This window comes from Pteropus alecto, unplaced genomic scaffold (assembly GCF_000325575.1).
Source record: "Pteropus alecto unplaced genomic scaffold, ASM32557v1 scaffold161, whole genome shotgun sequence".
NCBI classification, from domain to species: domain Eukaryota; kingdom Metazoa; phylum Chordata; class Mammalia; order Chiroptera; family Pteropodidae; genus Pteropus; species Pteropus alecto.
The window spans coordinates 8976151-9001705 of record NW_006432943.1 but is presented as its reverse complement, the minus strand read 5'-3'; the positions used below and the strand labels follow the sequence as shown (position 1 = coordinate 9001705).

Sequence of the window (25555 nt, the reverse complement as noted above, 5' to 3'; positions counted from 1 at the left end):
AGGGAAAAGAATTGAACACACTTTTTAACTGTGACTATGAACTTAATTTAAGTTAATTCTAAACTATACCTAATAAATGTAGTAGCCAGTGTCTTATTTTCAATGTTTTGAAAGCTCTGAAATGGGTAAGATGACAAACAGACAAAAAGCAGAATACTGGAATGATCAGTTAAGGTGAACACTACAGTCATAAGTTGGTACAGGCTTCAATTAAATGGTATGAATCACTTATTGAGAAGAGCTTAGGCAGTGTATTTTAGAAAGTATTCTATTTTTTAAAAACGGTGATCCTTTATAATGCCACACTACTTTGTGCCTTTCCAAATTTCTTCCTTAAAATATTTCTGCTAAATAAAATATAACTTTTAAAAAGGAACTTATTTTGGTTATTCTAAGAAGCCTTTTAAATGACACTACATATACTGGTAAAACCAACTTAATCTGTATTTCACACACCCAAGCCCCAAATACCACCTATGTAGAGATGATGAATGGAGATTTGGCATTTAAAGTGGGTGCACTGACATTTAATACAATTTTTGTATATTTAATCCATAATTTCTGATTGACTCATTTAAAAAAGTATAAAAAAGATAAGCAATTGGCAATGTAACAAGGATACAATCCAATGTGTTCACAGATCGGTTACCTGTGAGACTGGTGCTTTAACATGGGGTGGAATTCCAGAGGAAGAAACAGTACCACTAGGAGGCAGGTTTTTACTGGTCACTGAAGCCCAGGAGAAAGCCTGCAGGAAATGCAACAAACCTAGACTACTAATCATGGAAAACCACCAACATTCCTATATGGAAACTTCCAAATATATATTCTTTTTCATTTCTAAACTATTGCTCTATATTGGAGGACTCCTAAAAGAAAGGCACACACACACATGCCAGTCTATGTGCCAGCTTTCAAAATCTCATTATGTAAGATTATTTGACGGTTTTGTCTAAACTACTAAATAAATCCACAAGCAAGTTCCTATATGCTCTAAGTAGATGAGCAAGTAACAAACAAAACCACTAACGACTACACATGATAGAAAAATAAGAGCCTAATAGAACCAATTTCTTTCCCCTTTTAGGGAAAAACAGGGTGTGTGATGATGTTAAGGGGAGAGGGGAAGGACAGGAAAGAAGAAAGTACTAGCTGGAAACTTTAGCAAACATTCACAAATTGAACAAGGAATCTCCTCTCACTACCCAAATATATTTTAACCTTCTACTTTTACAGAAAGATAAAAGATGTTTCAGATAGGCTTAAATGATACAACTATGGGTGTCACTCATCTTTCCAAGACAGTTTAATTGGTGTAGTAAGGAAACTATTCTCATTTAAACCAGAAATAACAGGCATCTCTTCTTTTAATATACCAACTTGTTTAAGTTGGGAAGTTGCATGACTCACTGCATCTGTACGTAGAGAACTTAATAGAGAATGGAAGAATAACTCTCAGCTTTATACATGGACCCAAATAATTTCATGTAAGATACTAAACACTGCAAACAAAGATTAATCCTAAATTTCACTCTGAGGGGTATTTTTTTGGAGGGGGTAAAGGGAATACAATGAGATTTCCTCGGGATTACAAAAAACCCACAGCTTCTTTCATATCCATAAAAAAGCAGTTTACTATATTAAACAATTTAACATAATAGAAGAAAGGTCATACTTCATTGATGGCATCAAATATGAAAGTGTGATATTATAGATTAAAGAGTTCCTCTGATCTAACCTTTGGTGGTTCTTGTGGCAGAGAAACGGGTTCCGCAGGAGGAGGAGAAGACGACTTCTCCTCTAATTCTTCTAAGTTCTTCTCCTCTACTGGTGGTTTCAGTTCTTCAGTCTTTGTTTCAGATTCTGGCTCAGGTTCAGGTTCATGAGAGGATTCTTCCAAAGGCTCCTCTATGCCATTACTACAATAAAATATTGCATTTACTTTTCAGTGTGAGTGAAACAATCAATTCAAATAAGATAAAACTCAGTATTTCTCTAATCTAAAAGACGTAACTAGTAATAAGCTATTTTGAAGCCAAAGTCCAACGAGAACTAGAAGGCAGAAGGGAACAATATTCTCAAGCATTTCTTCAATTCCACTGTTTTAAAACTGGATTACTAAAAATATTTACTTTAATAACTAACTATAAAGAAACTCCAGGTTTAAAAAATTGTGTTGTCCCAAACACTCTACATTATCAGTAAGTGATCACAGTTCTGGGCCAAAGTGTGTTCAATTTTTGAAATATAACAATTATTTCCAAATTTCTTGCATAGTAAGTACTCAAATACTGGCCTGATATATAGATTTATCAAAGATTTACTTCCAACAATAATTCTAGGAACAAAAACTACTTTACAACTAACTACACCATAGCTTAAACCAAATTCAGCCATGCAAACACTGTTCTTACGTCACAGGGTGAGCTTCATAGTAACCACTGTTAGCATTTTCTTGCACAGGTTCTGGAGATGGTTGCCTTTCTTCTTGTTCCTCTTCTACTTCATCTTCTGATTCTGGCAATACATAATACACCACATCTCTTTTTAAGAGGCTTAGCACAATTTGATATATATATTTTTTAAAAAGTTCTCTTAAAAAACTTGAGCAAGTAAGATAAAGTTTGGTATTCACCCTATTTTTAAAAAAATTTATTAGTAAGAAAAGGGTAGGAAATAAATGATATTAAAGCCATAACTCAGTTTCCTTTGTCATATCTATTCCATAGGGCAATAATAAAGAAAAGGAAAGAATTGATGTATATCAATGGAAAACCAATTAAGTAATTATGGTGTAGCCAAAAAAATTGACATCCAACAAAAAATATATTAAAAAAAAAAGTAACCTTTGGGCCAGCATAATTCCATTTTTATAAAAGTAAGTACTGGTAAGTGTAAGATCCAACAAAATTCTGTAATATGGTTATCTATAGAGGATGAGACTGAGGGGGAATTTTTCACGTTCTATTTTTTTTTATAAAAAAAAATAGTGATTTTTATGTAATTTCATATAATAAACACCTATATTGTTTGTAAGAAAAATCAAAAGGAACAAAACAAAGAAAAGGGGTTTTGACTCAGTTACAATATAGGGAAAATTCTCTAAGTTTCACACTTTTCACGTCCTTAAAGAGTAATAACAGAACCTTTCTACTTTGAAAGTAACCTCACCTTCATCAAGTTCTGGTTCAGAATCACCGAATACTTCATCTTCGTAACGAAACATATCATTATGAACATAAAACTTATTCGGAACGGATCCCTATAGAAAAACAACATCCAAATACGCCGTAAATACCCATAAATGTGGCACAACAAATTACATAGCATATTTTATTTCTATTTTAGTACTATGTAGAAATAATGTAGACTCCATAATTTTCCAAAGTTGAACATGCTATCATGTTAATAAACTACAGAGAATCACTCAAATATTGAAACTCAAGAAATGCCTACTCAATGTAAGAGAACCAGAACCAATTAACAAATGGAACTTTTCCATTTTAACGTGTAACCTAGTAAACATAAAATACTTTTTGTATTATTTCTGTAATCCTAATAAATGTACACATTTGTATGAGTTTAACTTTTACTTTGAAATACTCAAAGTGTACGAGTGCGCGCACTCACACAAAGCTCAAATAAATTATATCAACAGATTCAGTAAAATTTCTCAAAAAAGCCACATGTATGTATATCTAAACAAAAAGAAAACTCTTTGGACATGTAAACCACTTAATAACAGACAAATAATATCATATAAATGAAATAGAAAAATTACGTGAAATGAAAACTTACTTCAGGAGCCAGAACAAAGGTTTGCATAAACTTTCTCTCTGGCTGTCCACTATTAGATAGCAAACCCATGACCTGGACAACTACTCCATCACTCAAGGTTGCATGAGCATCCACATGACGAATTTTAGTATGACATTCACTGAAGTTCAGAGATAATACTTTGTGGTGTATATCCTTTATTAGAAGAAGAAGGAAGGGAGGAAATACAAATTCTTGCATTACCTATATGACACTACCAAAAGAACTTCACCAATTTCCTTACAATTTGTTGACTATTTACTTAACCTTACTGCCTCATTTGAACCCATTCCACCGTACTATGTATTACTGCCAGACTGATGTTCTTAAATCACCATTTTTAATATGTCACCTCTCTACACAAGAAATCACAATGGCTGTTTCCCATTATGCAGTAATATGGGCTTTATTCAGCTTTCTCCTACCATTCTGTATTAAATAATCATTGACACAAAATGTATTGACTACTCCTTGACCTCACACCTAATTTTACTTTACTGTGTGTTTGCTGATGCCATTTCTTTTACTTTCAATTTCCTCTTATTTGGTAAAGGCCAAATCCTGTAATTCAGAATCTAGCTGAAGTCATAAGGAATATATACTTCTGTGCATTCCTGTAACATAAGGTTTAGCCTACATTTGTACAAACTTAATACACTGTCTCAACTGTTTCATGTATAAAATACATCAAGCATATAAAACATCCCATCTTCCCCTGTGTATCCACTCCAATGCAATACCATGTTTCACACAAAATGTTTATAAGAACTCAAAGCACATCTAACAATTATTCTAACATAAATTCCAGTTACAACTAATGATCACATTCAAGAAGAAATTCATGGGCACGAGAAAGCTATTTTTCAAATCTCTATCTTAACAAACAAAAAATCTAAAATGTACACATGAAATTGGGACTTACATTTTGGCCATAAACAGCCTCCTGGGGCTTTCCACTAGCATCTACTCCACCATGAACATAGGAAGAATTCCTGCCGTAAAACCTGCAAAACCATTGATAATGATTAACATTCAATTATCAAGAGAACTTTAAGAGGGAAGAGAGTTCTGGTATCAAAGAGTCTTTAATTTCCAGGTCTGGCTCCCTCACTCATTAGTTGTGTAAGCTTGAACACACTCACAGTCTGTAAGTTCACTTTCCTTGATTATAAAACAGAACAACAGTGACTACACCATAGGGTTTTTGCAAAGATTAAATGAATAATGACAAAATTCTTAGTGTGCCTGGCACAATGAATATACGCTCAATCATCAGCTATTTTCATCTGCTTCTTATCATATCTATTTTTTATTAAGTGGAAGAATGAGATATTCAAAATATATTTTAAATACTGATACTGTAGTAATTAACCCTTTTTTTTCCTATGAGATATAAAAACTCAAGTTATCTAGATTTGTTTGGGAATCGGATGCTGTCTAACATTCTACTCAGAGTTCCAAACAATTACTAATTCTTACAAAGGCTTAGATGAAAACAGTTTAGATAGATTTAAAATAACTGAAATAATCCAGACTACTAAAAAATCTACATTTTAATATCCAATTTCTTGTTAATATTTTTTTATGCTGCTCTTAAGTATATGATGTTTCTATGGCATTACTCAAAGCAATTAGAATTAATATCCTTCTAAACTAAGGTCATTGAACATGCAGTTAATGTTCTCATAAAGAATCATAATAAAACATATTAAAGACTTCTTCTATGCCAAGTCATGTTCTCATGCATTACATATATTCATTTAACCCTAACAGCCTCATGAAAAAAGTGCTATTATCTAAATGAGCAAACTGAGGTTCACAAGAGATTAAATTAAATCAGCTAAGATCACACGCTTATCAAATCGAGCAGCTAAGATATGAACCCAGACAGTCTGGTTCCAGAGTCCATGCTTTTAACTGCTACCCACATTTTAAAGTTTACACTATCTCCTCTCATGACTACTGGCAAGCATGTAAACTGCTATTATTTATCTGTAGGATAACTGGTTCTAAATGTGTGTAAGAAAAGCCTTTAACAATCCTACATCTAGGTACTTATACTAAGGGAACAAAATAGAAATGTACACATAAATGCATATGTAAGAATATTTATTAGTGTTAACATGTGAAAAATAAACTAAATTTTCATTAATAGGGAAACTGGTTATGTAAGGTATAACAGAATTTTGTGTTGTTATCCAAAATGATAGTGGAGAGCCTAATTGCTTTAAATTTTACTTTCTATCACTAAAAACATTTCCTTGTTAAAAAAAATGCTAAAAATGCTAATACCTACATTGTAAAAAGACTAAATTTCAAATAATGAAAGGCCTTATTATTAATTCCATCCCTTCAACCCCCAAACTCCTTCACATACACTCAACAAGAATGTTTTTATTTTTATAATTAGAAAAATGTACAGGTGTTCATTGTGGGGTGGGTAGTTACTTCAGAATACCCAGCATCCTTAGAGAACCTATAGATAATATATATATATATATCCTTAATTCACTTGGCTAATGTGTTCTACAACAAATATTTGCAAAGCCTAACTTACAAAAGTCTCATTTATTTTCCACCTGCTAAAATATACCAGGAAGAACAAAAACTATAAATACTACTCACAATATAAATCAATTTCATTTCAATCTCTCAAAAAAAATAAGCTTATAAATTCCAACTCTTGCCAAAATATCAAACAAGGCTACTGTTGCTGTTTTACCAAGGAATACTATGTTGCAGATCAATCAGAGGAAATTTTCACAAGTACAATCACTTAATGGACTCATTTCCTAACATTGCTATAGAGAACTTTGAAATGACCATGTAAACCCATGATTTCAAATTGCAGATTAGAACTCACTAGTTGTCAAGCCCAAGGTTTTTAAAAAATGATATAGAAAATACTAGAATATATAATTTTGTGCACACAAGTGCATTTGTGTAAATGTAAATGTGTTATATGATGTGAAATGGTTTTCTTTCTATGGATTTCATCTAAAATATTTTTAAAAATACTGGTTTTAGCCATCAGGAAGTGAAAATATTAGATATGGTTTGCAAAAATACTGTCAGTTCATGAGACAGTAAAGACAGTAAGTCATATTCAAGAAAATAAAACTAAATAAAAATATGAAAATAATCCATTTAAAATTTACCTGTGTAAATATTCTGGAGCTTTATTCAGCAAAGTATAATACTGCCTCACAAACTCCCGCCCTACAAGCAGCGGACTGGGCTTCTCCATAACCATTTCTTTGCTGCACAATGTCAAATGCTAAGGAAGCAAACACAAGAATAGTAACTATTAAAGAGTTGTCTTTGTAACTTCCATGAAGTAAATTTTCTGAGCCATATAAATGGAAATAAAGAAAATTAATACTATTTATTAAAAAGTAGTTTACAACAAAACAATAAATTCCCAACAACTACTAGTAACCTCCAACGTGTGTATCTCCCATCTCTATTTCTTGATCTCACTTATCCCTCAAAAAGGGGAAGTAAGTAGAACAGTTCTTAAGTAGAACAGAATGAAAGAACACCATATCCAAGTCTTTCCATTCACAGTACCTTTCTTTCCTTTTGGGAGTCATGATGTTCTTGAATGCCAATGGTTTGTTTTAGAAAAGGAGGCAGAGAGCACAAGGCAGGGCTGGGAGATTACACTTATGGGACAGTACTGACTTGACTTGTGTCTTCCTCATATTCTCTCTCCTAGGAATTTATTTTCAATATAATGATTACCACTAAAATCAGCAATAATCTCAGTAATCGAAGATAGTAAGCTTTTTACACCTGGTGTAAGTCTTTCCAATCTTTCTTTCCATTAAGCATCTAACTACATACAAGTCCTGTACTGTTCATAGTAAATGAAATTACACTGGAGAACAAGACAAGACTCTAGCTCTCAAGAAGTTTATAACCTGTCATGGAATATAAAAAAGCAAACAGAGAACAGAATGGATTGGGTGCTATGCTAAAGTACCTCTAAGTTGAAATCTCAAAAAGATAAGGTCAAGAAACACAAAATAAAATCAGAACACATCTCTCATCATTTAAAGTAAATGATTTATATGTTCAGAGCCACTAAAACTGTCAAAATTATAACATTTGGAATTAGAGAAGCAAAAAATAAGAAAATGTCACAATACCTACGTGTGTATCTATTAGGCAAATCAGGATGGGATTTAAATTCCTGTCTAACAAATCTCAATGTTGGTTTTCTTTAAACAAAAAACTATTAAGCCACCATAATCATTATAATTGTGACGCACATTTTTAATAAAAACCAGACACCAACCTTAGTGGAGACTACAGACTAGCGCTACACAATGAGTGACTCCCAATTCAACTTTTACATAATGCTCTATTAGCTTCACTGTTTTGTTTTTTGTTTTTGTCTTTTATAACTGTCTTTAAACTCTGTCTACAAAAAAAACCCCAAAATCTGTTTAAATTTTTATATAATGCCTCACTTGCTTTCAAAAATAGTTAATTCATTGCTTCCAGTGGCAGGGTATGGGGAAGAGGCAGTAAGTAGCAAGAACTCCTAAAGCAGACCAAGAAGCAGGCCAAGAAGATATAAGGGGAAGATAAGGCTTTCAAACAAACAAAAAGAAGAAGCTGGAGGAGCTTAAAGTGAAGGCCTTGGGGAAGGTTGCCCTGGCCAGAGGCAAAATTAAGAAATCTGGCAAAAAGTAAGCTGTTCCTTGTGCCTCAGGTGATGGTGACTCTTACTTTCATTCCTGTTTAATTAAACATCTGGATTCTCTGCCATAACATCTATTGTTACCTATGGCTAGAATGAAGTGCTGTCTTGGAGTCAGCATTTAAGTTCATTTAAGAATGAACTTTGTTTAAAAAAAAAAAAAAAATCATTCAGTGGCTTCAGTTCTCATTTTTTCCTACTTTAACCATGAAGTGTGAGTAAATTCAGCCCAGAATTCTGCCAGTCTGTTCTTTGGTCTTTATTCTGCCCTGAATTCTGTACTACCTACAATTAAACAAACTTATTTTATAATTCACAAAACAGAGTTAGATACTGTCATTTCCGATGCCATTAGTTTTCTCCAAACCTAAAAACTTCCAATAAAGATTAATAGACCCTAATGTAGAAAAGGACTCTTGTTTTTATTATAAATAGCTAAAATGTGGAAATTACACACTTTAATACTGTAACAACTGACGTTCAAAATAATACCAAGACACAAGAAGATACTAACTCACCCTCTGATTAAAAAAATATGTACAAAATAGTTTTGTTCAAATGGTTAAAGACAAGAATGCTATTAGATTATTTCTAGGTTTAGGGATTCTCATTTTTTCTCTTCTGTATTTCCACATTTTTCTACAGTGACGCTGTGTCATTAATCCCAAATTTCCCATCACATTTATAAAGTACATATTCACTTACCATTTTTGTCACGTCCATATAACCAATAATCAAAGTAAAAAATGATACCAAAAATACTATCGATATCAAAAAAGGTTCAAAATACTCTAATAAGTTATTATAACAAAGTTCAACAGAGGCTACCTACCACCTGGACAGTCAGTCACTAAAGTATTATGATCTTGATATCATCTATTTAGATCAGAGCTAGGCAAAAGGACAAGCAGCGGAGGTAACTTGAAAAGTTAATTTAAAATGCTAAGTGAGAAAAGGCAATGCTAATCTGGTAAAACCTAAACAAATAGCTATACATAAGAGGCTATGCAGAGCCCACTCTTTCAAGGTGTGTGTGGTAAGCTCCTGCAGGGATAAAATGAAGATGTTACTCAGAGAATGGTGTTTAAATTAATTAAACTGACTTAAATGTAACTTACAGATCGGTTACTTCTTTACCATAGCTCCGATTTAAAGTGAATCAGAATTTAGAGGGCTAAAGTGTAACTGACAGGAAGTCAACCACATCAAGAAGAAAGTAAAGGCATTAGGGGAGAAAAAAAGGGCAACCTCGCTAACTAATCTATTTTTTAATAACAGATTAATTTATGTGTTCTACACAAACAACTGCCATCTTGTCTATTTTCTCCCCTAGAGTCAGAAAATTAACACTTTAATAAATAAGGAATGCATCAAGGAAGCACTGAGAACAAATTATAGATGAACCACCAAACAAGGTAATTTAGGACTTGGAAAATTGAGTAATATGAAGTTTCTGTTTATCATTCATAGCCAGTGTATATAAGAAGGTCAAGGAGGGACAAAAGGGCCAAATTACATACTCAGAATAAATGTGATTACAATTAGAACTGCGCCATTTTTATTATTCACAGCAAAGTACCCAACTCATAGGTAAGCAATTTCTGAGATTTGGGTCCTTCCTTTTCTTCTTAAAAAAATTTTATCAAAACAAAGCAAACCTCTGAACATGGATTAAGAAAAAGATTTTATCTCAGGCCATAAAAAGTCATGACCTTTTCTGATCTCAATTTCCTACTTTGCAAATTGAGAAGTGACCTCTGGTCAAGCCTAGAGACTATGCAGTTCAACAAAGATAGATAGCCAAGATTGTACAAAAAGAATCTTCAGAAGGCTGTCAGCCTTTTGCACCTTCGAAGTGCAATTATCCTCTAATACAGTGGTCCCCAATCTTTTTGGCACCAGGGACCAGTGCTCCTATGAGAATCTAATGCCTGATGATCTGAGGTAAAGGTGAGCTGGGATGCAAATACCGATGAAGCTTCGCTGGCTCCCCCTCCACTCACCTCCTGTGTATGGTTCCTACATTGGCCGGGATGAGTTGGGGGTTGGGGACTCTGCTCTAATATATTTTTGGAGAAAGTGAAATTCCATGTATTAAACTCCACTTGAAAATGTGAAGATTGCTGTCATACTGGGACGCGCAATGTATAATTTACTCTTGCCTGTGTCAATTAAAACTTATTAACCATATCTATTCATCCAGATACCAACATGATTAGATCCAACTTCCCTCACTATTTATGTGAAGTAGCTCCAGCTACTTCAGATCATTATACTCTCCAATTCTATCTATCCCACTTAAAATCCCTGTGTATTTTCATCAATATCCTTTTATTCATTTCTATTTCTTAAAATGTTTCCTCTCCATTTGCCTAGACTAGTTCCTGAAGCGCATCTACTCAAGCTCTCCTGGGAAACTGCTCTATGTCAACTGTCATCATCTTTTCTGAATCTCTTCATACCCATTGAGAGGGTAGTGGAAGAGAGGAAGTAACACATATATACAAATAAGATAGAAAAGAAAATCACATTGGGCTTCATGCTCTAATATACTGAGTTCCTCAATTTCAAAATAATTTTAAAAAACCCAACTTATCAACCAAAATTATCTATCACCCTTTATTCTTTCCATGCCTGAAACTTCAGCTTTTAGTTAAGTACTTAGATTTTTTGTTTACTTTTAGTTAAAAATTCAGTGAATCACGAGTATATTTGCCCCCAAGGCAAACAACCTGAGGCTACATTAGTATAGATAGATGTAATGTCGAAAATCAGCAGACAGTTCTGTTCTACTCTGCAAGTTAAATATAATGATTGAAGAGTGAACACAAATTACAGGATGGTAGATTTAGGTTCAATATAATTAATTATACACAAGAATAACCCAAATAGTGCTATTTCATGAACAACCAGTCGCTGCTGTTACTTATTCCAGAGACTAACTGAAAAACCTAGGAGAAATATTGTAAAATAGTCACATGTCCAAAAAAGTTTGATTAGGTTGCTCCAGTGTCAAGATTTAGAAGTCTATTATTAACAAGAACCAAGACCTTTGACTCCTATTTGAATACTCATTCCATTCCTTCCTATCAAATGATGGAAACTCTATGCGTTCATTTGGGTTCAGCTAAAATACTGTCCCCTGAAAATTTTTCCTGTTTGCTCAATAGAATATAATTGTCTTTCATCTGAATTCTTATGGCACTTTTTTAAATCACATTCTGCCCTAAAGTACTAACTATGCATCTGTCTTAAGTCGTCTTCTTTTGTATTCCCCTCTCAAATGTTATAAACTGAGTTTACCCTTGAATGTAATTCTCTGGAATGTCACAATTCTTCTCAAAAATCCAATGACCTCTCTCTCCTCAGTCCTCTACCTCTCTGCATTAACCACTTCCTAACACTTCTAGATTTTTATGATGAGGCAATGACATATCACCACTTCACGCCTATAATAATGGCTAACATAAAAATCTAAAAACACTAAATGTTAACAAGAATGGGAAAAGTTGGTAAGGATGAAAAAAATGTTACAGTCACTTTGAAAACAGTATGGCAGCTTCTTATAAAATTAAACAGACACACTTCATATTACCCAGTAAGCAACCTTACTCCTACATATTTACTCGAGAGAAATGAAGCATGGGTCCAAAGACCTGTATGTTGTTTATGGCAGATTAATAAACACTCGAAAACTGAAAACAACAAAATGACAATTAGCCAGGTGAATAAATAAATTGTAGTGTAAGTCCATAAAATTGAATACTGCTCAGCAATAAAAGGTCTCACTGATATATGCAACATCATGGATAAGTTTCAAAATATTATTCAAAGCTAAATAAGTTAATCCTATATAATTCTATTGACATACATTCTGTAGAATGCAAAACTATAGAGCTAAATCAGATCAGGGGCTGGAGGTAGAAGGGAAAACAACTAAAGAAACACGAGGGAACTTTAGGGGTGATGAAAATATTTTGTATCTTGACTGTGGTGGTGTTTCATGACTACATGTCTGTCTAAAATCATATAATTGTGCACATATGAGTGTTTTCTGCTGTTTGTAAATTATTCCTCAATTATTAAAATTTAGCAATACTATTCTGCTTCATTATGTCAATCATTTATGGAGAATCTACCGCATACCAAGCCTTTTAAGGGCAAAATGGTACCCTGAAGTCAACATTATTCAACGGTTCAAAAAGGCAATTTCTTCAAAGTTGCCATCTTTCACCTGCTAGATTAACAAAAGTGAAAATGACTGATAATATCCAGTATTGTGAAGTGTGGAAAAACAGACTCTTTAATATACGGTACTGGTGGAAATACAAACTGTTATAACCTTTTGGAGGTACAAGTTCAGAGTTTTAATCATAGTAGTAAAACTGGGATACATAAAGAGTAATCCCACTTCTAAGACATATTAGAAAGAATGAAATGCACAACTGCACAAAGATGTACATTCCAGGTTGTTCATTGCTATAAAAGAAAAAAATTTCAAATAGTCTAAATGCCCATCAAGAGAGAAATGGTTTACTAAATGAGGGCACAACTATAAAACGCAAAATTATGTACTCATTAAAAACAGGGAAAATAGGAAAAGTCATTAGTGTAGACAAGAAATACTGTCCACAAGAGTTATGTATAATAACCAAAGTGTAGAATGATGCTACAAATCCCACCTTTGGAAAAAAGGCATGATACAAAAAGAAATCTATAAGATATGTGTTTTGGGTCTGAGGGGGGGAGAGGAAGGAAGGCTACATTTCGATTCTTAATGCCACTGGTAAGATACCTACTATGTTGTCTGAATATTAAAAAGAGCATATTAACTTTGTAATTTTAAAAATCATAATATTAAATTTTCGTTTAGTTTCTGATAAACACCTAACAGATACATGTTACTGGTTAGGAAACAGGGCTCTAGAATTAAGGTCCGAAGTGTGAAAATTCACTTACCATTACTAGTAAAACAAGACTAGTAAAGTACCATACTAGAATTAGAGAGGTGAACTCTCTAACTCGTAAGGTGAACTCTCCAACTTTGTTTCCAAGAGATAATTTAAAACACATTTGATAAGCTTACCTGACAGAGTACTATTTTTTTCAGATAATCTGATATTAATCATCTTAGAAACAAAAATACAATAAACTGAATCCCAACTGTGAAACATCAGTTTAGGTAGTCATTATTGTCAAAGACTATCAAACCAAAGGAAAACAACCTGATAAACAGTATAAAATTTGCAACTGCGATATGATTTCAATAATGTAAAAGTAATATATGCACTTGGACAAGAAAATGAAATTAATTTTTTAGATGTAATACTATAGCAAAATGATTATCAGAGCAGATTTCAATAGAAAAAAAAAAACCAAAATGATTTTGTATCCCATCAGTTCTCTTTAATGCCAGGGATCTCTGAAATGACATCTCCATTTGTATTAAACTCTTGTCCATACAGTGATAAAAGTTAGATCTAAATATAATAAAATCTGTTAACTTCAAACACCTGGCTGCAACCACTACTATATATAAGCATCAAAATGCACAATCAAAAATTCAGCCTTTGAGAAGCCTGGAGTGTCCTGACCATCATCTATTATTATGAGTGATAAGAACTGGGGCATCTTTGCTCAAGTAGTTCTGAGGGGGAAAACAATTTCAGTCATTGCAAATTACTCACTTGAAAATTTATGTCGCACTTTTGGTGGTTATTGCATGCTTAGAAAAAATGGCAAAACAAAAACTGCTAATAAGTCAAGACACTATGTCATCTAAAAAACCAAAAGACCCTCAAGAAACCAAAAGAAATTGAACATTTAGAAAAATAGAAAAAAATCTAAAGGATCAATTTTTCAGGACTGTGAAGTTATATGTACTATATCTGGCTTCTTATAAAAATAAGATCTCTAGTAACAGGATGCAGTTCTCTTTACCATAAAGAAACTACGTTACCAAAGGCTACATCTTTCCTAGAACAAGGCTTACCTCTACTGCTGGATACTGTTCCCTTTTGCCCTTACTCTGGGCTTATACTAGACAGGCTCAGGCCCTTTCTCATTAAACCACAGACTATACCTATTCTCAAAAGCTAACCTTATATTAAAACTAGAACCTTCCGAAATTGCAGGTGGTCTTTGTTTAAAATGACTGCCGATCAAACAGCAATGCACCTCTCTTTAGGGCAGACCTTCAATTTGTTGTGGCAGACCATAGAATAAAGTGTCTAAATCAAGATCAAGTTCTAAACATCGGTGGTAGAAATAAATAATAGACGTGATTTAAACCTTTTCTTTTTTTCAAGCCCCAAAGGAGGCAAGTCTTGAAGTTCAGAAACTATTAAAAGTGACCAAGCATTAAAAAATGAAATGCTGTCCAACAAAAATAAAAGCATGGATTTATACTGTTTTAGTTTCACTACTAACCTACATGTTCCTTTATCTTCCTGAAATAGATGGGACATTAGTTAGCTTCATTTATAGAAAAGAAAATTGATGTTTAGAGAGCTTAAGTAAAGGATTCAAGGTTCCTCAGTTACAGTAATGAAAGAAGGATCTGAAATCAAGTCTCCTGCCTCTGTTGATATTTTCATTACACCTGGGTAAAAACAACCACAAGAACAGCCAGGGATGCAAGAATATAAAATATTTTTAAAGTCCAACTGTTTGCCTATATAATATTACTGGGAGGAGCTAAAAAGCAGGGGACAGTAACAGGAGATCCAAAAGTCATCCCAATATACCAACAATGGTATAAAGAAATATACAGAAATTAAAAAATAATAAGTGAGGCACAGTAGTCAAGAAACTGATATGACTGCTTCTGAAGCGGATTCAGATTCTGGGAGAAGAATCAGTGTGTTCTATCAGCTCTTAAACAGTGTCTACTAATCGAGAGTAAATACGTCACATTTGTCATTAAATTCTACTGAACTTACATTTGTAACTATCAAAACCAGCCTTGAAAACCAGTCATTCATGCCCACACCTCTCCCCTAGCATACAATAAGTGGGAAAAAGTCATATTTAAAGTAACCTGGGAAAGAATTTTCAAACCTGATGATAGGTAATCAACAGCAATAATTCTGTGGTATAAGGATGCTGTTAAGAATTTTAAAGACATTATTAGTATTTGTAGATTTTCAGTAACTGCTATGGAAATTTTCATGTTTGATCTAAGTGAAATATGGATAATGAATATTTCCTACTACCAGCAGTGCCAATACTATTCAAATCAAGAGTTGTCTGCTGACAATTCAAGTAAGTGTTCAGCTGCTGAGCACTCGACAACCAAATTATTATAAACTTATTTTCTTCTCCTTTCTACTTTTGATTCCCACTCACCCGACAAGCTTTCTAAGTTCTCTTCACTCTTAATACTTGTTCACTGTTGACTAATATTTTAACCCCGAATATTAGCAACCTTAACAGCTCTTAGTAAGCAGTCATTTGAGGTCCTTATCTTACCTACAATTCCTGATAACCTTTGAAAATGAAACGGCCTTTAGAGATTAAATCATAACACAAGGAATACACATGACTTAGTTCTAAAAATTTAAGAAAACGGAAAGGTAATATCACCAAAGAAACACATCATTCAGTTCTAAGAATTTCAAACTAATCATACTGTTTTTTAAAACTAGGAATCTTGGATATCAAAAGGACAACTGAAAACTAACAGGGCCAAATGTTTACTTAAAAACTTAGTTCACATACCTAAGGCTATATTAACTGCCAAATATGGAGCTGGACAAGGAATTCCCATCTTCCTCCCCGGTAGTATACGGGGCTTCCTTACATAAGTTAATGGTTCACAGAACCAGGTACGTGCAATGCTAACATTTGGAAAACACACAAGATGTGAAGGCTTGTACCTAAAAACCAGTACTTTAACCCAAGTTAATATCACAACAACATGGGGAGCGGGTTAGGGGGGACAACTTTGCTATTACTGCAGCTTCGGTGCACGTGGTTTTTTTTTTGTTTGTTTGTTTAAAAGAGCAAAGGCACCTCCTCTCCCCCAAAAATCTATAGCGAAATTAGATATACTTTGGGGGAAAAAAAAATACTGATCTATACGGGAAATTGTAGATGCAAATCTATAGTCTCCCCAAAGCGGCACAGGGCCATCTTAAGAAATCGGCTTTCAGAGACGCAGGTAAAATTCGATCAGATTCAACTAACAAATTCAACACTCTAGGGAAGGTTACGTTCCTCCCCTTGATTATCTTTCCCGCTACCCGCTACCCCCAGCCCACCCCATGTGGAGTAAGAGGAAGAAATCCATTCCCCAAAGCACTCAAATATCTTTTCTCTTCCTGGGTCATTAAGGGATCGTTCGCACAAAAAGGGCACGAAGAAGGCGTACCCTATAGATAGTCCCAGTTTTTGAACGAGGAGATAAACGCGAGAGCGGATAACAGGATCGCATAACAGGAGGTACTGGGCAAGCAAAGCAGCGGCTGCTTTCAAATCCCAATTCTGTTTCAGTACTCAGAAATGGTGCCCGGAGGCCTCTACTTTCGCATCTGCGTCGCTTCTGCCTCTGCCGACACAGCCTCTTTTCCCCTCCCCCACGGGCGGGGCGGCGACTGCCTCCCCGCTCCCCTGGAACCGGGAATAAGAACTGCAAATGAGTCGGAGACAAGGATGGTGGGCTCCCCATCCATAACATCCTCTACAGAAAGCCCACTCCTCCCACTGCCCGTATTAAGCCTCCATCAGCGAGCCTTTGGGAACTGCTACGTCCCCCTTCCCAGCTCACCACCTCATCACCAACAAACCCTGGCCCCCACCTGTGCCCTCGGAGCCCTCCGTCCGCACAACGCGCGCCGGTCACCTCCCTTCCCACGCGGCCTCCCATCCCTCACCTGAAAGGCTCGGCTTCTCTCACGCACACACGGCAGCGTAGGCAGCCGGCAAGAACAATGTCTCTCTGCCGCGACACCTCCGACACCCGGCTCACGCTCTGACGGTTGCCTCGAGCCGCCGCGCGCGAAGCGAATGTCCCCTTTCGACCACCACACCGACCTCCCTTCCCCGGCCCCCTAACACACCTCCAACCAACAGCAGCGGCGGGTATGTCGCGCGGAGGTCAGCAGGAGAGTCGCTGAGGATCGGCTGCAGCGGATTCTTCTCGCTAGCCGCCCCCTCCCTCCGACAAACCTCAAGCCTCGGAAGCCCGAGAGTAGCGAGCTCGTTTCCCCTACAACCACCTCTCCCCCGGCGCCAGGCGATGCGGCTAGCGACCAGGAACACGGACGTCCCGCCCCCTTTGCCACCGCCCCCTCTTATTGTTTTACCCCTGCCGAAAGGGCTGGGGAACCCCCCAGCACGGCTTCAGCCAATCACGCATCTCCTTCGCGAGTGGGACCCAACCTTCTCGCGTCCCTCTGCGGAGCACGCGCAGAATGCAGCCGCGCTCACGTACTCTCGCGCCCGGAAAGCCGGGGAACCGGAACCGGCCTAGAGCCGGGATGAGAGTCCGCTGATTTGACGTCACAAGGAGGCTGCCTTTCTCCTGCCTGAAAGCTCCTGGCCGCCCTTCGAGATCGCGCCAGAACAGGAGCTGGTTCTCTTGCAGCGTTATCTCTTTTGCGCTATCTTCCGAACACCGATATTTCTGGTCCCTTTTGATTATTAATGTTAAGAGGGAAGAAATTTCGTAATTTTTCTTTCCGAACCTAGACTATGCAGGTTGCTCTAGATGAGTATAAAATGCAGCCACGGTTTCAGCTATTTGCATCCTAAACTTACCTATATCATCAAGATCTACTGAGGTCAAAGTCATCCTAACAGCTCAAAGCAATATTATGGGCCTACTGGGTGTAGAAAAAAAGGTGACGTGGCCTCCACAGAAGAGAAAGAATCTATTTCTTTGCCCGTTCTGTATTTAGGTGTTGCTAAATACATACTAAGCATTTTACATACTAACCCAGCTAAAAGTCTGAAATCTCAGGAGATATCAGGATTACAGCCCTGTCCTAGATCTAGGCACAGACTTGGCCCCGGGACATAGCTGGGAAAACACTAGACACTGACTCTCCTGACCTTGATTCATGGAAAAAGCCAAAAGTTACGGTCAAGGAAGCCATAGCACCTTAGTTCTGGCAATGTTTCGCAGAGAATATCAAGACAGTAGAAGAATTTTGGAAGGACGGATTGAGGAAATGGTGAAAGAAATGAAAAAGCAATTAGGAAAAGAAAGAAAACATTTATTAAATGCCCATGTACCAAACAATGCGGGCATACACATTTCATCAGTTTTCTTCACAATCCTGTAAGAACAATTTTGGGATTTTTAACATGTGCAAACAGGTTTACAGAAGCAATGCCAACATTTGATCCTCCAAAATCTACATTGTTTTGCCTTAGGTTGCTTAATCATTTTGTTACATACAAAAAATATGGGCAGACCTTTATGACATCTTTTTCCTTAAAGCATCATAACATGCAGTATGCTCTTTAAGTCTATACTTATGTACCAGGCACTCTTGTAATTACATAATTGTTAAAGCCTCACAATAACCCTATAAAGTAGTTATGGCCTATTTTATGCCCATTTTACAGATGAGGAAATTGAAACTTAGGTCAAGTGGCTTGGCCAAGGTCACACAGCTACTATTTGGTGGAACTGGAATTCATACACAAGCAGTCTGCTTTCACACTCCATGCCCTTAACCTCACGCTATAAAATACTCTCATTGTATTAATTGCCACAACTTATTTATCTCCTCTACTGTTGACAGGCCTTCTGGTTTCTAGTTTGGGGCTCTTATGCACAATGATGTTATTCTTCACTGTGTATCCTGGTGCACAGGTACAAAAGTTTCTCTAGAGCAGTGGTTCTCAGAAATTAACGTGCATCGCAATCTCCTACAGAACTTGTTAAAACAGATTTCTGGGCCCTACTCCCAGGGTTTCTAATTCTGCAACTTTGTGTTGAGGCCTGAGAATCTGAATTTGTAACAAGTTTCCAGGTGATGCTGCTGCCGCTGTATCAGCAATTAAACCACACTTTAAAAGCCACTGATCTACATCATGGGTTGGCACACTTACACTGTAAAGGACCAGATAGTAAATATTTTAGGTTTTGAGGGCCACAAATGATCTCTGGTCTCTTTATTTTAATCCTTTAAAAATGTAAAAAAATATTCTTAGCTCTAGGGCTATACAAAAATAGGCTCCAGGCAACCTCTGCTCTAGGGTATATATCAATAGGTGAACTTACTGGGAAAAAAGATTCAGCTATCTTCAATTTTAGTTGAAAAAAAAAAAACCTAAACTGTTTCCTAAGTGGCAATTTTTACTTCCTAAATGTCTCTCAAGTCCATGCCCTCTCAATGCCTTTCCAAACCTTTAGCCTCTGCACAGGTTCAGGCCCCTTTCACCTTTCCAGAATGATTGCAGTAGTCTCCTAAGGCCCTTTAAAGATAACCTCCATGAAACAGTCCCACCCCAATAAGGCAGAGAGACCAGTATGAATTGTATTCATTCAGTGGCTCAAGCCAAAAACCTTTAAGTCACTCTATACTCTTTTTTTCACACCACAAGCCAATCACCAGTAAATTTCCGTTCCCTCTACCTTCCAACATTTATTCTGGATTAAACACCTCTCCTCACTATTACTACTATTATCAAGTCCAGGCGTCCATTACCTACTGTAATAGCCTTCTACTTGGTCTGAATGCTTCCACTCCTACCCTACTATATAGTCTCCTCACAGCAGCCAGATCCTTTATAGCTATATCAAATGACAGTCTCAAAACCTTTAAAAGGCAACACAATAAAATCCCGACTCCTTACCGTGGCCTAACAAGGCCTACCTGATCTAATCCTTACCTATTACTTCCACCTCTTTTCCTACCATTTTTCACAGCTCTTCCTTTGACACTCCAATCATATTCCCACTCCAATGTAGGCCTTGGATGTAAACCTTTATTAAAAGCCCATGAAAATCAAAGTAAATTACATCTACTGATTTCTTCAAGTACTTATACTGAAATACCTCACTCAAGCATTGTAACGGTGAGTTAGGTATAATTTTCCCTTACACAAACCACCCCTTTTAGAATTTCAGTTAACCTAATACTGCTTAAATAGTCTACTAGCTTGTCTAGACTGTATTTTTTGGTTATTTTATATTCTTTATACATTATACAGTTGCAAGTTTCTCTTCTAAATTATTTTTTATAAATAAAAATCAAATGATAACCTAGAGGTTTAAGTATCCACTTAATAATAGCTTAAAGCCTTACAATATTCTTAAAAATACCTGGATTCATTCATTCAATAGCCATCACTGAATGCCAATGTATCAAGCAGGCTGGGGATGAGGCAGAAATAATTGAAACATAGTATCTTCAGGGAATTGGCAGAGGGAAGGAGAAGGGGGGAGAAAGCAAGAGGAGGATAGAGAAAAACAGAAAGACAGGGAGAACAAAACAAAAAGGCAACAACCAAATGGGAGAAGATATTTGTAAATGATAACCTCTCATAAGGGACTAATATCTAAAATATATAAAGAACTCATATAATGCAACAACAAAAATCTGATTAAAAAAATGAGCAGAGAGTCTATGGCCATGCCACCCTGAACAAGCCTAATCCTGTCTGATCTTGGAAGCTAAGCAGAGTCGGTCCTGGTTAGTACTTGGATGGGAGACCCACCTAGGAATACCAGGTGCTGTAGGCATAAAAATAAACAATACGGGATTGTAAACTGACAAGGTCCTTGCAATCTGTGAGGTTAACCAACGGTTGCCTCACCTAAAAATTTTTTTAAAAAATGAGCAGAGGACCTGAATAGACGCTTCCAAAATGACATACAAAAGGCCAACAGATATATGAAAAAATGCTCAACATCACTAGCTCTAAGGGAAAAGCAAATCAAAACCATGATGAGCTACCACCTCATACCTATTAGAATGGCTATTATCAACAAGACAAGTAATAAGTGTTGGAGAAGATGTGAAAATACATTGCTGGTGGGAATGTAAATTAATGCAACCACTTCGGAAAATAGTATAGAGTTTCCTCAAAAAAACTAACAGAGCTACCATATGACCAGCAATCTCTCTTCTGGGTATCTATCTACCCGAAAATTTTGAAAACATTTGTTTGTAAAGATATATGCATCCCTATGTTCATTGCAGCATAATTTACAATAGCCAAGACATGGAAATGACCCCAGGGTCCTTCAAGGAATGACTGGATAAAGAAAATATGGTACATAAACAATGTAATACTATTCAGCCATAAAAAAAGATAAAATATTGCCAGTCATGACAACATGGATGGATCTTGAGAATATTATGCTAAGTGAAATAAGTCAGAAAAGGATAAGAACCATATGACTTCACTCATATATGAGATATAAAACAAAAAAAAAAACAACAAATGAACACACAGAACAAAAAACTCACAGATACAGACAACAGAATGCGGGTTGCCAGAGGAGAAGAGGGGGAGGATGAAGAGGGTAAAGGGGATCAAATACAAGGTGATGGAAGGAGACTAGACTTCAGGTGCGGAGCACACAAGAGTCTATAGATGTTGAATTATAAACTTTACGCCTGAAATTTATGTACTGTTATTAACCAATGATACTCCAATAAATTTAATTTAAAAAAGAAAAGAGGAAGGGAGACACAGAAAAAGAAGGAGAGTCAGAGAAAGACAGTAGGGAGACAACGGAGGGTACTGTTAAGTGATGTTACACTAGGGATACAGAAATAGCACTTTGTACTTCAAAATATCGATTGAATTTTTAAATTTATAATTTAGTATCTGCTATTTCCCCTCACAGACACACACTCTATAAGTTCCACGAAGAAAGAACTCTTGTTCATCTCTGATCCAGCACCCGGTGCTGGCACACTGAAAGTGCTCCCTAAACTGCTCCATCAATTGGCTGATTAACAATTGTGAGAGCACAGAGGGAGGGCACAACAGTCTTTCTCTGGGCTTCTAGTATTTTTGATGTTTTTGCACTGCCTTCTAGAAAAATATATGCTTTATTTTTATTCTTTCTTGATCAATAATAGTTTTTAAAACTATAATTTTCCCTCACCTATAGTTTAGGCCACATCCCATACGTTTTCTTTACTACTATTGTGTTCTAAATAATTTGGACACATAGTTTCTTTTTCTTCTTTGATTCGGTTATTGTTAAGAGAGAGCTGACTGAGAATGTCTAAGTAGTCTGGGTTTTTAAATTTAAACTTTTTATTTTTACTTGTTTTAGTACTTGTAGTCTGTGAGTGTGGCATGTATTATTTCTGTGCTTTGTGGAATTTCTTGAGATGTTTTTTTTGTGGCCTAATGTAGGTACAAGTTTTATAAATTGTCTATAAAACTTTAGTCTATTGAAATGATCTTCTTTTACCATGTTAATTTTTTATATTTTTAAATTTTAACTTTTTATTGTGAAATAATTTTATAGATCCTAAAAAGCTGCAAAATAGTAAATGAATTTCCATATGCTCTTCACCTATATTCTTCAATATTAGTAGATACATTTGCTTTATCATTCACATTAATCTTTTCTCTCCTTCCCCGATCACCCATAGTCTGTCAATTCCTTGAGGACACTACATTTCAATTGCTTATACCTTATCCTGAGCCTAGTACTGTGCTAGATACATTGGCACTCAATGGTAGCTACTGAATGAACAAATCCAGGAGTTTCAAAAAAAACCTGTTAAACGGTTATTACAGATACTGTCAGACAATTGGTAGATTGTAATGAAAACTTTGTCCATAAAAAAGCATCTAGAAGAGGCTCTAGTTTAAATTGTTTTTCATGTCCCTTTACCCATAAATACTTGTGTGTATTTCTTAAAGGACAAGAACATTCTCTTATATAACCACAATATAATTATCAAAATCAGTAGTTAATAACATTTATACAATACTATAATCTATAGACATTCATATTTCATCAGTTATCTAAGTAATATCCTCTATAGCAAAAGGAAGAGAATTGTTTTCTGGTCCAGGATACAATTCAGAATTACAAATTCATTTAGTTGTCATGTCACCTTAGTCTTCTGTAATCTAAAGTAGTTCTTCAGTCTTTTTCTTTCATGACCTTGCTATTTTTAAGAGTACAGGATGATTATTTTGAAGAACGCCCCCTAAATCTGGTAACCTCTGATATTTTCCTTATATTTAGATGCAGATTATATATTTTTGGCAAAAATACCATAGGAGTACTGTTTTGTTCCTCTCAGTGTATCATATCAGGAGGCGCATGATAAACCATTTGCCCCATCACTGTTGATGTTAGCTTTCATCACTTGGTTAATACAGTGTCTGCCAGGATTGTCCAATGTACAGTTTCTATTTTCTCCTTTGTAATTAATAAGTATCTTGTGTGAGGTCGTACTTTGAGACTATGTATATGTTTCATTTCTCATCATATTTCGCCTACCATCAATTTTTTATGGTGGCTGCCAAATGGTGATTTTTCTAATTCCATCATTCTTTCTACATTTATTAGCTGCAACTGGACTGCAGGGAAGACCTCTCCTTCTTTCCTGTTTTTAAAAATTCTTTTATTTACATCAGTGCGAACTCATAGATGACTATTTTATAATCCATTAGTATGGACATTTAGTTTCATACTCACATTGTTCCCAATTTGGCCAGTGGAAGCCCTACCAAGTTAGCACTCATGCATTATACATTTTAATTTTACTTGGCACATGAAAATAAACTACTGTATCTTTTCAAAGAGTAAAAAAATTAAAAAGTGACAAGGGCTTAAAAAAAGACAATGGTAAAGAGAAAAGAAATTTAAGAAGTATATAAGTGGCAAAAAATTGTGATGATTAACTAGATACGGAGAGTAAGCAAAATTCTAGGATGGGATGCTTTGCTGGTTTTGCCTGGATTAACAAAAGAGTGATAGGTAATATTCGCTGAGAAGGGGAATGCAGAACTTTGGTGAACATTCTTCCAAATGTTTTTCTACCAATATGCTTAGATAAAATAATATACTAGCTGCTTCATTCAATACTTTCTGATTTAATGTCTTATTAGGAAGGTCTCCTCTGACTGCTGAATCAAAAGGAACCCTGGTCACTTTCCATCTCTTACCCTACTCTACTTCTGTTCATAGCACTAAAAATTGTTGGCCTCCCCAATAAACTATAAGTTCCATAGGGCCTCAGATTTTATGTTTTGTTCAATACTGTCTGCCACAAAGGAGACATTCAAAAATAATTAATGAATAAATAAATATATGTGAAGAGAGAGAGAGAGAGAGAGAAATAGGATCATAATTAAAGATTGTTTTGCAGGATAATGTTTCCCCTGAACAGTATAACTTGGACATCATTTTATGTTATTACATAAGTCTACTTAACTTTTTTTCAGTGGTTACATAGGTGAGGAACGACTTCCTGAACCTAGACATAACAGAATAAATTATAAAGAACGTTATGAGGATGCAACCAAAATAAATACAAGTTATGTGCTTTAGTCAAAGAACTAATAAAACTTGTTAAGAAACCAATATGAAAACCTAATCAATAAATGTGCAAGGGATGTCCAATTTATAGAAAAAAGGACATAGTATTTAACATATATGAAGAGCTGTTAAACTGAAACAATGGCAAACCATGATCAAATTGGAAAATATTTTTAAATGAAAATATCAATATGCGATAAAGCCCCTTTGTAGATTTCTGCAAGTAAATATTGATTCATCCTTTTAAGAAAGCAATTTGGCAAGATATATCAAAAGCTCTAGAATATACTTTTTAAGCCAATAATTTAAGCCAATTCTGGATATTTATCCTTCTTAGGATATAAACCAAGAAGTTCATTGTGATGCTATTTATTTATTATTTAAAAACTGGAGGCATCTTAAATATCCAGTAACAGTGAATGGTCAAATACACTATGATAAAAATTTTAGACACATCTATATCTAAAACTGTAAATTTAAATATTTAGGAATATATTTTTATGTCACATTATTTATGTTTCAATCTTAAGTCAAATATGTTTATGATACAATCT

General features: G+C 35.4%; 1 protein-coding gene and 1 pseudogene across 4 annotated transcripts in view; one reads left to right on the top strand and one right to left on the bottom strand.

The window, feature by feature from the left end:
* G3BP2 (G3BP stress granule assembly factor 2) overlaps positions 1 to 25555 on the bottom strand; it is a 68042-nt gene that overhangs the window by 8892 nt on the left and 33595 nt on the right. Inside the window, exons 1-8 of one of the 4 annotated variants that reach the window (XM_006907646.3) lie at positions 17584 to 17857; positions 6975 to 7093; positions 4739 to 4820; positions 3799 to 3972; positions 3172 to 3262; positions 2415 to 2517; positions 1739 to 1919; positions 650 to 748 (exon numbers count right to left, since the gene is read on the bottom strand). In XM_006907646.3, coding sequence (XP_006907708.1) covers positions 650 to 748; positions 1739 to 1919; positions 2415 to 2517; positions 3172 to 3262; positions 3799 to 3972; positions 4739 to 4820; positions 6975 to 7069 — 825 coding nt within the window. In that variant the 5' untranslated portion in view covers positions 7070 to 7093; positions 17584 to 17857. Of the gene's footprint in view, positions 1 to 649; positions 749 to 1738; positions 1920 to 2414; positions 2518 to 3171; positions 3263 to 3798; positions 3973 to 4738; positions 4821 to 6974; positions 7094 to 17397; positions 17531 to 17583; positions 17858 to 25555 lie in introns of those variants that run through there. The other 3 variants (XM_015586091.2, XM_015586090.2, XM_006907645.3) reach the window with 3 other exon arrangements.
* Positions 21102 to 21221, top strand: LOC112476415 (annotated as a pseudogene).